The following is a 12,779-nucleotide window of genomic DNA, read 5'->3' as shown; positions in this document are numbered from 1 at the left end:
CACTTAGATACACGTGTGTACATGTGTATCTTTATATGCTATAGGTTTTTTGTGCTGCGGCGGTATGTGGCACGGCGTTGCTTGACACTCGTAAAAAATATGACATAAAATATTTGTTGGCTGGTTGAAAACGTGCAATAGTTTTATGTCTACTTGGAATTAAAAAAAATAAATTAAAAAATAAAAAATATATGATTTTTCATTAAATTAAGATTTTTTAAAATATATTTAAAAACAATATAATTTCATAAAAGAATAATTAAAGTTTAAGATTAACACTTTTAAGTAAATAAAACGTTTGTAATTTCAAATAAGTAAAAATTTAATAATAAAAAATTTTAAATAATAAAAAAATTAAACATTTGAAATAATTAATATAATAATTTATATTATTTAAAAATCAAACATTGCAAATAATTAAAATAATTTGACATAGTTAAAATTTTAAATATTTAAAAGTATTAATAATTAATAATTTTTTTTAAGGAATGAAAATTAAAAAAAACTATAATTTAAAATAATTAGAAAAATTATTATTTCACATAACTAAAAAATTACTAATTGCAAGTAATTAAAAAAATTAAAAATACATCATTTTAAGTAATTGCAAAAATTTATAGTTTGAAAAAATGAAAATTAATCATGACAAATAATTGAAGAGAGAAATAAAATAAAAGTTATTAAAAAAAATTAATATTATTACGAAAAAAAATAATTTAATTAAAAAATCTATAACTAAAAGATATTTAATTTAATTATAATTCAATTTTGTTGTTTAATTTTTTAAACTTGTACTTATTTTTCTATTTAAAATTATATTATTTCACTTTAATAATTGAATTTAATTCTAAATTTTAATGAATTAATTGATTTTTAAAATCTAATTTTTTTCTTTATTATTCCATTTTAACCTCGAAAATCTTCTAAATATGCTCAAAAATACTTTTTTTCCATTTCATTGCCCTGCTGAATTCGGTTTCTCCATTTTTGGTTGAATCATTGCAATAAATGTCAATGCAATGTGAGTTCAGCAGCTCGCAACGTTAAACTCACTGCCATTATATGTCATTGGAGTTTTTTATAAATGGGTGCGTTTCTAGCAAAAGCGTTGTAGCTGACGTGATTTGTACTTTTTGAATTTCGGGTTTTTTTGTGACATTTTTTAAATCTGGAAAATCATGCACAACATCAAGCAAAGAGTTTTTGAGGTGTATGAGGTATACATAAATCCCTGTGTGTGCTTAAAGCATACATACATATATTTAAGTATATGGAAAATACGTTTTCATTTATTTTGCAACATTTATCGTTGAGTATGTTGCAAATATTTTTTTTCCAAATATGTGAAGTATTTGAGATTTAAATGATTATGGAAAAAAAATAAATTTTCTTTAGCAACATGTTGTTAAGATTTTGCAACATGTTTCCTAACTTTCGCAACATGCTGCTATCAATACTTGTTACATTTTTATTCATCAAATGAAATAATATTCTAATATTTATATTTCAGAAAGTTTAAAAAATAAAATTTTTTCTTTAGCAACATGTTGTTAAGATTTTGCAACATGTTTCCTAACTTTCGCAACATGCTGCTATCAATACTTGAAACATTTTTTATTCATCATATTACAAATATATAATATTCTAATATTTATGCTTCACCAGCACTTGTCAGCAATATTGCCACATGTTGTTACCGTAAAAATGTTGCGAAGCTTATTTGAAGTTGCAAGAATATCGCTACACCCGCTTTTACAATAAATACATTATACAATATATGCATTGCCATATAATAAATCGTAACAAAGGAAAAATGCAGAAAAATACAATTTATGTATATACATAGGTTCATTCGGAACATTTGTTGTGGAGCATTTTGCAAATATTTTTATTTCATTTTAAATATTGAAAATTTATTTAGATTTAAGAGAGTTGAAAAATGTGGATTTTTTCTTTAGCAACATGTTGCTGAGGTTTTGCATCATGTTTCCTAACTTACACAACATGTTGCAACGCTCATTTATATTATTTTATACGCTTTGAATTAAAAAAAATATACTAGCTAGACATCACTGACACTTGTAAGTGTTGCTGCAACATGTTGCTGAGGGCTTGCAAAATGTTTCCTAACTTACGCAACATGTTGCAAAGCTCAATTATAGCATTTTATAAGCTTTAAATAAGAAAAAAATCTAACACTTAGGCATCATTAGCTCTTCTCGCAATATGTTGCTAACACTAAAAATGTTGACAAGCTTATTTTAAGTTGTAAGAGCACCACTACGTACGCTACACCACATTTAACAATAAATTAACATACTTTTAATGCCTGAATGCCAAAACTCTTACGTAAAGTTTCTGCTATTGACCTAACATTGGAACATTTTTCCACCAAAATTTTTCAATCTTTTGGCGCAATAAATTCTAAGTGAATTTGTGAAAAATACAAAAGAGAAATATAGCGTGAGTGCATATTGCGGCAACTACTATCACTTACTCGCTAAAGTGCAGCCAAAGAAATATTTTCGCAAACTTTTGCTACTAAATCTTGAGAAAATGACACAAACGCCGATGCTTCGGTGATTTTTGTTGCCCCGCACTTTGAAAATTCTTCTAAACTATTTTTTTCACTTTGAACTGTTTTCATACTTTTTTGTTAAGTAAGACTTCGGAATTTTTCTGCTCGCGCTTTTATTTAACTTCCACTGGCTCGCCAAAGTTCGGCCAAGTGCGTCACATAACTTTGCGGAAAGTTTCGTGCCGCTTGCTGCATGTTGCAGGTGCAACAAAGATTTTTTCTTGTTTGTCGCAATTGAATTTTGCTGCACACTTGGTGTATTAACGCGCACAAAGAAATCGCATAATACTTGCTAACAAAGAAGGCACGAAGAAAGTTAGCAACACTTTTTTTTTTCAATTTTTGAATTTTTTGTTTTCAAATAAAAAAATCGAAGATGGTATAAATTGTAGAGTAAATTGCATGGGTAGTCAAGCCATTTTTTTTCAAATGAAGCAAATCAGCGTTGGTGGCATGTTGCAGCAACAAATATGTATGGCATGTTGCAGCGCCAATGTGCAACAGAAAGTGCACGAAAACAATAAAAACAAAAGAACTAATGTTGCGTGTAAACTTTTGCGTTGTTGTACGAGCGCTGCTCTGCTTTTTGCTGTTGTTTGCTGCTTCTTCCACTGCTTCAGTTCATGCATTTGCCATTTTACAGCGTGAGCACCCGGTCTACAAGCTTAGTTGCCTCACAATTCGCCACTAAATATTTTTATTGCCATTGTTTACAGCCCTCTCTCACTGCTGGACGATCGTTGCGTCAGCCGTTGGCGATGCGTAAACTTTCGCCAGCCAAGTGTTGGTGACGAAGTTGTCGAAGTGTCGAAACGTGCAAGAGTTATAGAATGTTGGCATGCCAAATAAACACTACAATGAAGCCAATGAGGTAGGCTGAGGGGAGGTTGAGGGTAGAGTGTATAAGAAAAATGGAAGAGCGGGAGAGGGGTTCAAAATTAAGACAAAGTATTGAAGTTATTTGAGGAGTAGAGGAGGGAAATAATACGTTGCTTCAAGTAGTTTCTAAGATTTAACTCACTTGGAGTCTTCTTATATTGCCCCTTAACAGTTGTAAGATTGTAGTATGTTTAGATTGGTGCTAGGCAACAGCGGAATCGCTGGAAAATGTAAAGCTAGCAAGCTAATTAGAACGGGCACGCCTCAGTGTTTTGCTTTCTTCGCGTATTCTAATACTGGATAGCTGGGTATCGTGGGAACTTGGCCAGTGCTGGCCTACTCTCAGTGCTGTTGCAATATTGAAATTAAACACCACAAGGCTTCTTAAAGGACTGAATATAGTAATCCAGGTCTGCTTCCCATCTTAAAGAGGACACAACGAAACCCTAACCCAAGCCTAGGAGGTTCCATAGTAAATTTTCGTAGCTACCTATTGAATATTTTACTCATTCGCGAGCTAGGAAGCCCTAATACCTTTCTATACACGAGTCTATCTTCCAATTATTCCATATTCAAGTTGTAGACATTCATTTGGTTCGCGGTTTTGCATTTTCCCCAACACTGCTGCCAAAAATTCATTTCCTTCTAACACACATCAACCGTCGACCGCACTTTATGGCGCACACTTCATCCATTGTTATTGCCAATGGCAACGATGCATCATCGAAACTTGCGAACATGCATAAATTCAACAGACATCGAACGATATTCGCTTGACCTGTTTGCGGTCCGTCTGCCGCTGCGTAGTTGTTGGTGCAGTTTTCATGGCATAACTTGGTGCCCACAACAGAAATGGCAAACTGTTTGCAAGGCAATAAATCAAAACGTGAGAGTGTGAGAGAAGAGAGTGAGTGAGAGGAGGAGGGAAAATTACTTATGTGTGCATGCGAAAGTAGGAAAGTGTGGCAACAGTGTCTTTTTGTACCGTTACACTGCCAATAAAGTGTACATTCTTGAGTTTTGGAAGCTCGTTTTGTGGCATTGATTTAAGTAGCTATTGAGAAAATACCAAAGAGCGGACATAGATTCAAAACTCGTTCGACGATATGAGCGTTAGGAGTTAATGGAAGAGATGTGCTAATGGTTTCTTTAAAGTCTAGTACGTTGGTCTGATATGTATCAAAGTTTAGGACTCTTAAAGACTTGTGTCGTCAATTAGTAGTCAGTGCGGTCTAATTCCAAAGGGTATTACTCCTACCGTGCCTATTTTTAGAGATCTTAAAAAAAAAAATAAAGATCTAAACGACGATGTTTATCTGTTCTCTTTGAAGTCCTGAAGGCTTGAAGTACCGCTTGCATTTGAAGTAATAAAATTCGATAATGTGTGTATTGTATTAAAGGACTGGCACTGCTGTTTCAGTTCTTTTGTCTTTACAGTCGGTTCCTAAAGACTTCTCTTTCTGTTCTGGTGTTCGAAAATGAGTCTTATTTGAGTATAGATTTAAAAATCAAATGTATTTAAAAGGAATTTTCTGCACCCTATGTAAACTTGAATGTCTGAAGAAATAAACTTTGAAAAATATTTTTTCAATCAGTTCGGAATTTTGGAGACAATTTAGTACGAAATTTTTTCATTTATGTTTTCGTTTGAACTGCTAATTCTAAGTAACACAGAAGAGCTGCGATTTTTAATGTATTTGTAGCGCTTTAGGATAAAAAAAATGCTTAAGGAGAAACCGCCACTTAACCGCCAGGAATGTTTGGAGCGTATCAACATTTCGCGTAAAGGACTTACACCTGCGAAGACGCCTGCTGAAACGCCTGCAAAAATCCTAAACAATACACGAATGATCGTGAAGTGCTGCAAGTCCGTCTCGCCGGAGTTCTGCAACATATTGAAGCGCTACGAAATGCCAAGGGGGCCGCTTAAGCCGCTCAAGATCGTAAAAAGGAAGCCAAAACAAATTGAAACTGAGCCGGAGCCATCTAAAGACTTAAGCATTGATGAAATGGATCCCGCCATGGCGCGCTACATGCGCATGGTCATGGAGGCTAACAGTATACAAAATTCACTGTATGATATAAATTTCTATGGCGCCGCTGAGCGGCCGAAACAGAAAAGTGTCAGACTTTGATTACGAAATTTAGCTTAGCAATAAAATTTATGCAGTAAAAACAAAGATTTTGTTCATGTTAGTAATGTTGACATTGTTTGAGAGAGTTATACGGCCTCGGTTGCAATTCGGACTTAGTGGCTGAAAGTACTTCTTACTTTACCTCGATATTTTCGTATATTCCATTAGGTCGTTTATTCCTGTTTCGGATATATTCGGGTCTGAACTGAATAGCTGATAGGTCTGTGGTATTCTATGGATTCAGATATACTATCTGAAAGTATTTTTCACTTTATCTAGACAAAGCTTTCTGCGAGTACGATACAGTTGCGATACAGCTGAAGTTATGGATGGCATCTTGTGCTCATTTTCAAGCGTCTACTTTTATGGAAGGTTAAACATTGTCTTCCTCTAATACCATGATTATTTTATGTTTAAGCGCTGAGAAATCCCCCCGCAAGATAAGGAAGTTCAATTTTCCTAGTATTTTAAAACCGCGCTGCACTTTGGAGAAGGAAGATTGAATAAGTAGTTTAAGAACAAAAAAATGTTGGGTGTGGAAAGGTCAAGATCAGGTTAGGGAGTGCAGATTTTAAAAACAACTACGTCAAATAGGGAGCGGATCTGAAATTTATAGCTACAGAGTCAATATTATCATCAACTGGCGAAAACGTAGACTTACCGATACTTTACACCCCGTTGTGAACTCAAGTTACTCACCACGATATTTTTTCGTGTTGTTCGTTTCTGAATTTCTCAAAATAAGGTTGAAAGCTATAATACATCAAAAAATGAAAAATCATAAAAATATTAAATATAATAGAAAATACTCTGAAATATTTTAACCAAATTCGTATTATAAATGTCTATACCATTTTGTCAGTGCACGTATAAGCTCAGGAACGAATGCGAGCACGCATACGGCTCTGCTAACGGTTATAATAGAAAGCGCCACGAAGACCCCGATTATGTGGATGAGCATGCCTTACATTTCATACGCACATTCAGCGCTGAGACGCACAAAAATTATTTGTTAGCCCGTCACTTGAAGGACACTTCGAACGGACAGTGGAAAACGTTGCAATGGCTTATGCAAGGAGACTTGGATGCGGTCTTGGACAAGCGGATTACCAAAAGAACATTTGGTAGAGGTGCAGAAACCGCAAGAACTGCAAAAACCACAAAGAGCGCAACGACATACGCCAGCCAGGAGAAGGTCGATAAGTCCTTATATGTGCCTTTAACCAAATATTTTGACCCGGAAAGTATTGAACAATTAGTCCCCCCGAAACACAAATCCAAACATGTTTTAGACTACACCGTGAGAATCAAATCAAAGCAAGATCTGGATGTTCATGCTAGTAAAATTGAAGAAAAAGAGTTTAAAATATTTCCAGACAATATGAAACGCGGTCTTGGTACCATAGGAATTCCGCGTATTGATAAGGATCTCGAGCGAACTGGGCAAAAATTCTATCCAACAGCCGGTTATGTAAAAACTTATCGGCGTAGTATAGAGAAGAATAAAATGAAGAGCTTCATAAAAACAATGAACCAATTCTACGCAGATGTTGCCGAACCGCCACCAATCGATACAGACAGTGTGGAGGAGTTGAGGCAAACACTACAAGAGGAATTCTATAGAGCTTTCTCATATAAGTTGCCCTCGTATAGAACAGAGGAGGAGGAGACAAAGCTGCGTCTGTCTGCGGTCATCAGAATTTTAAAGACCATGCCAGGCTATGGAGCTTTTGAGCGTGTTTTGTTTCACGAGCCTTTTGATCGCGACAAACCATGGACCTGGCTGCGCACTTTCCCGAAACGTATTCCTAAGGAATATTTGAAAAGAGTATCGGAGAATATTATAAATGATATGAAAAAGTGGAAACGCCAGCAGAAGATTATTGCCATGACATATTCTCCACTGAGGCGAGCAGCTATAGGTGGTATAAAAAATCCCAGGCTTCGAAATAAGCGTGGAAGGAAGAATTTAAGAAGTCAAACCACAAAAGAGGACGAAGGCGATGACGACTATTAAGTGCGGGGAATATTAACACACATAGCAGCAGGTTTGTGAATGGGAAAGATTAACGAAAGTAATATAATGGGTGTTACTAGACCAGGAAAAGTTCGTCCTCAAAGCCGATGGAGTGTATGAAATAAGAGCAGAAGCCAAACAGCTCTGATTGTGGTTAATGCGATAAGCATTCTAGCGCATTTGCTAGGGTATAGTGATTCAAAAATTTTCGGTACTAAAAATTCTACAACTTTGATTTTTTGGGATAACATTTTTTGGAACTTTTTCCTCCCATGAAAATTAGCAGTTGTGATTTTTGGGACAAAATTTTTTGGGAAAACTTTTTGGCCGTAAATATTTTGTTTTAACAGAGCCCTCTCTCCCCTAATTTTTTTGGACACAATTTATGACCCTTGGCAGGTTAATGTAATCAAAATTTATATTATAAAGAAAATGACATTTTCGTACAACTTTTTGTATATTTCATAATTCCAAATTGACATAATTAAAATAAAAATTGTTTACGTTTCTAAAAAAAACTGGATTAAATTTAATAAAAACCCTATATGTACGCTAATTTTCTCGCTGGCATTTGGCGGTAAGTGGTTGAAGATGTGTACGTGCGAAAAGCGCTTGGCCGATAACCATGGACCCTCTCTCAGAAATAAGAACTCGCAGAGAAAACGTCGTCAGTCAACTAATCTTATTGGCATAGATGAAGTGAAGAACTTCTCGAAGACTACATGTAATGTTCCAAGCCAGAAACGTATGCCCGCCACGGCTCGTTTAAACACAATGCTGTACCGACAAAAATTGGGACGTAAAGTTTGCCCGAATAAAAGCACCATCCGGAAACGACGAACCAAGCGCAGAGCTAAATGTGTAAAGAGGATTAAAGAAGCGCCCTGGATTCCGTTCACCGCCTGTTTCGTCTCTAATGGTCTCTCAACTAGTGGCACGCCAGACAAAGACTCAAAGTTAAACTGGCGCCCTTTAGGAGCTGCTCTGCGGGCGGCATATACTTTTGCGCCAGAACTAGGCGTTATTAACTCGGGGTGCAGGAGGTGTGACCCCAATTCCAGCGCACCGGAGTATCCCGCTGCATTTCGAGTTCGGCAAGGAATTGGCATGTCGGGCGTTCCTAGGTATAGAGGAACTGCCGACTTTCGGTTGCCGGCATACGTCGATAAAGGTGGGGATGCTTCCAGGGCAAAAGGGGGCATTGCTGTGGCTGTAGATCGCACGCGTAGCAAACCGTTTAGTGCACAAGCAGGATCTTGTGGTAATTCCGCGTACAACGAAGATTACAAACCATGCTTTGGGCTGCTGTATGCCAAAGAAGAAAAAATTCAAAGTTCATTCGCTCAATCTGGTGGTATGGTGACCTACAGAGTAGTTCACGCCGAGCAAAAAGTTTCACCCACACTGAGAGCAAAGCTAACAGCAGCTAAAGAGAAGCAAGACTTCGCGTGGCTGATCAATAATTTATCTACTCATTACACCTACGTAAATGACGACGACGCAATGAAAGAATACGAAATGCAAACCAAAATGCTAGAGGACCTACAGTCGGTAAACTCGCTAACCTTTTAGGACTTCAATGGGAATCTAACTACTTGCTATGTTTCAAGAGTCATGGTTTAGAGGAGAAAACAATTCTTCCCAAAAAAGTCGTCAATAAATATCTAAAGCAGTACTCTGATTGATGGACCGATCGCTAACAAGCAAGTAAGAAAAATACAAAAGGTAGTTAATATGAGTCTCGAGAGCTCTTCCAGCGTCCGAATTTAGCTAATAATTCACTGATATTTGTGGAAAATATGATTCATGTTTGAGACAGAAAACGAATCTAAGTCAGAGTCTAAGTTTCTAAGTCATATGCCTTTAAGTGCTATTTTGGGACAATTATTTTTATACCCTCGCAACACTATATTTGGGGTCACATTTTCTGGTAATCGCAGTTTGGCAGCTCTTAAATATTTTATTCGAAGTTTCAAAAATATTTTAAACAAATGTTTTCATAAATTACAAACTTTCGATTCATTCTTTTGGAAAACCTTGGAAAAATTCAAAATTATCATGTCTGTACCATTTTGGCGGTCGTGTTGCACGAAAACTGGTCGTACCGTTTTAATAAACAGTTCAAGCAAGTGTCCAGATACCGGTCAGAGCAGTAGACAATTTTCAAGAAATGCCTGCAGTATGTGTAGAGACGAATGGAACTTCATACGCAACTTTGGGCACGAAATGCACAAAAACTATATTTTAATGCGGAGTTTGCAAAACGATACAACGTATACTTCAAAACTTACCGAATGTAGGCAGCCGAAAAATGTGGGAAAATGCGTCAAAAGAAAAACGAATAAAAAAGCGGACAAACAAGCTAGACTGAAGGTCTTTCCCAGTATACCGTTTATACACAATTTCGATTTTTTGAAAACACTTAATTACGTTGTCGTTGCCGACCCCGAACCACTGAGCACACCTAAAAATACGCTAAAGCAAGGGTCATTTGAAAATAGCAGATGCCTTAAGAATGCCGGGAAACTTCGACCCACTGATAATTTTCCAATGGTTACTCCCGCGGCATTCCAACTAGCCCATAAATTACCTGGCTGTCAAGCGCTTGCTCATCTTCCTTGGAGGGGAAGAGGGCACACAAATTGGTTTGGACATGACATAGGATATAAAGTAGTGCCGAAAACTGGAGCTGTCAAACTCGATTTTGTAGAAAGTCCGGCAGCTGCACTTCCGGCACAGAATTATCAAGCGTTTGAACCTAACAGCATCTTTAGATTACCTGAAGATGGTCTTAGATCCAAAACGTTTTCAAAACAAGGCAAGCATGGAGCTCTCAACGCTTCACCATGTGCTGAGAGACAAAAGCGAGATTTGAGATATTTTAATTTAGTGTGCATGAAAGGTTTTCAGCCAAATAGATATATCTCCAACCTTGCACCTGGCAAATTGAGAGTTTTTGGACTTCCAGTGCATACAGGTGGAGCGCTGCAGCATATTCCAGATCCGCGGCAGGGCAATAGTCTTAGCCTGAATTTGACGTACGCGGGAGCTTCTGATCCAATACAAATCCCTGGAACTGTTGCAGATTTGAGAAGCAGAGAAGGTTTTGCTTACAACACCTTAAATGGAGCTCCTGTCGCTGGAACCCCCCTTGACTTGAGGCATTTTCTAGATCCAGAATATTTAAATTATAGGGTCGGCTCTCGCCAATATCATACGATTACTGCTGCTGGAGATCTTGGAAGCGGTAAAACTGGAATTCATCACCAAGGTAGAACACCCATAATTGCTGCTCGTCTTGGTAATATGGAAGCTTATAGGTATTTAGCACGTGTGGGCGCCTTTCCGCAAGGCGATGTCAAGAGAAATGTGGCTGCAGAAGTTGTCTTTACAACTGAAAGTAAACAGCACAGAAAAATTAGACCTGCTGGTGGTCTGAGGAGCACTAAACCCAGCCATTATGTGCCGTTTGTTGAAATGACTTCTGGTCTTGGGAATATGGAAGCTTATAAATATTTGAAACATTTTGGAGCCCCTCTGTATGGTCATTTCATGGGAGCAGCAAAAGACCTAAGTAAGTTGGAAGATGCTAACTATTTAAGACGCATTGGCAGCACAAGACCAACAAAATATTTACGACGTGCAAGTGTGCGACATCGAGAAAAATATATGGATGATTATAAACAATATGAATTGGAGCAACGCAGAGTTCCGACATATTTCGGTCATACTCAAGCTCATGAAAATGTTGCTGGAGCAGCTGTAGACTCCGGATATATTGGAGATTCTGGTTATTTAAGAAAAAATAGTGTATCGCGCCACGGAAAAACTGGTTCCTTTGCAAGATATTCAGGTCAGGCTGGAGTTGCTCGTGCGGCTGTTGTGGATACTACCGCTGGTCCTCGAAGCACTGATCCTTCAAAATACTTAGTTGTACATAGGCCTTCTATAAATACAAGACAGGGTAGGGGATCGCGTCGAGCAACTGGACTTATGGTCCATGAAGCACCCCGGGTAATGCGGCATACCGTAATACCTCGACGTAAAGATTTAAGTGGAATTGTAGCCGATTTGGCGTACATTAGAGAACGTCGTTTACACAAACGTTATAAACTGGCACCAGAAGGACCTTTTACGCCTTTTACGTACACTAAATTTCCAAGATATATCGGACAGACTTTCGGATCTCGCCTAGTAAATGATCACCCTACAAATGTTGAAGCTATGAAATTTTTTAGACGCTATCTTAATTCTACACAACCTCGACAAGAAACAATAAAGGATTTAAGGAACGCACAGGCTGTTAAAAACATGAGACATGAGGCCCAAATTTCTGAATATTTTAAGGCCGATACTTTTGCTAAACGTCCAGGAAAGGGTGTGGGTCCAAAGTATAAGAAGCGTTCTACCCATCGTAGAAAAACTCTGAATGAACAAGAGGAAATTTTCGATCCACAACGTTGGGCAGATTTTTTCGCAGCTGAACTCGGTTACATTTTCGATCCAGGCTATACAGGTCATATGTATCCATGGTTCAGCGATTTCTTTAGTGATGCGAATTATGGCCTAAAAGATATGCATAATACTGCTGTGCTAAGCACAGAAGAACAACGTGCACGTGAAAGGGCGCGAATTCACAGTCTGAACTTGTTCTACAGTATAATAAATCGTCCAGGCATGGAAATGGAGGTTTCCATAACCGATGAATCTCCAATACCCTACGATTATCACGCCAAAATAAAAGAGGAAGAAAAGGAGGAAAAGGAAAATAAGAAAGAAAAGAGGCTCTCTTTATTAAATGTGGTGAAGCTCTTAAAAGACGAGCGCAAGAAGGTATTCATTCCGGTTTCCTTCCATGAACCATTTGATAAAGAAAGACCCTGGACGTGGATACAGAATTTCCCTAAAAAAATTCCAAAAGAGATTTTAAAACGGCTCTCGGCAGAAACATTGAATTCACTAAGGGCATGGCAACGTCAGCAAACACTTGTGTTAGAGAAATCTGGAAGCCGAAGCTCCCCCAAACCGAAGCAAGATATAAAGAGACGCCATGGAAACCAGTGAAGTGTAGTATACCATATATAAATTTATACCAAAACTATACGAATATGTGTTTTCGTTGGAGAGATATCATATGTAGGAGTTTATATGAACTGATTAAGAAGTGTTA

At 37.3% G+C, this 12,779-nt stretch overlaps 1 protein-coding gene across 1 annotated transcript; it reads left to right on the top strand.

Annotated features, from left to right (window-relative positions):
- The first annotated feature begins 6,357 nt into the window (after positions 1-6,357).
- Positions 6,358-8,039, top strand: LOC108965108. The gene has a single exon (XM_018927311.1). The coding sequence runs from the start codon at positions 6,434-6,436 to the stop codon at positions 7,607-7,609; it is 1,176 nt and encodes a 391-aa protein (XP_018782856.1). The 5' UTR covers positions 6,358-6,433; the 3' UTR covers positions 7,610-8,039.
- Positions 8,040-12,779: the final 4,740 nt, after the last annotated feature.

The sequence above is a fragment of the Bactrocera latifrons genome, unplaced genomic scaffold (assembly GCF_001853355.1).
Source record: "Bactrocera latifrons isolate USDA-ARS-PBARC rearing strain unplaced genomic scaffold, ASM185335v1 scaffold_133, whole genome shotgun sequence".
NCBI classification, from domain to species: Eukaryota; Metazoa; Arthropoda; class Insecta; order Diptera; family Tephritidae; genus Bactrocera; species Bactrocera latifrons.
The sequence above is the reverse complement of the archived record's forward strand: the minus strand, read 5'-3'. Positions and strand labels throughout refer to the sequence as shown.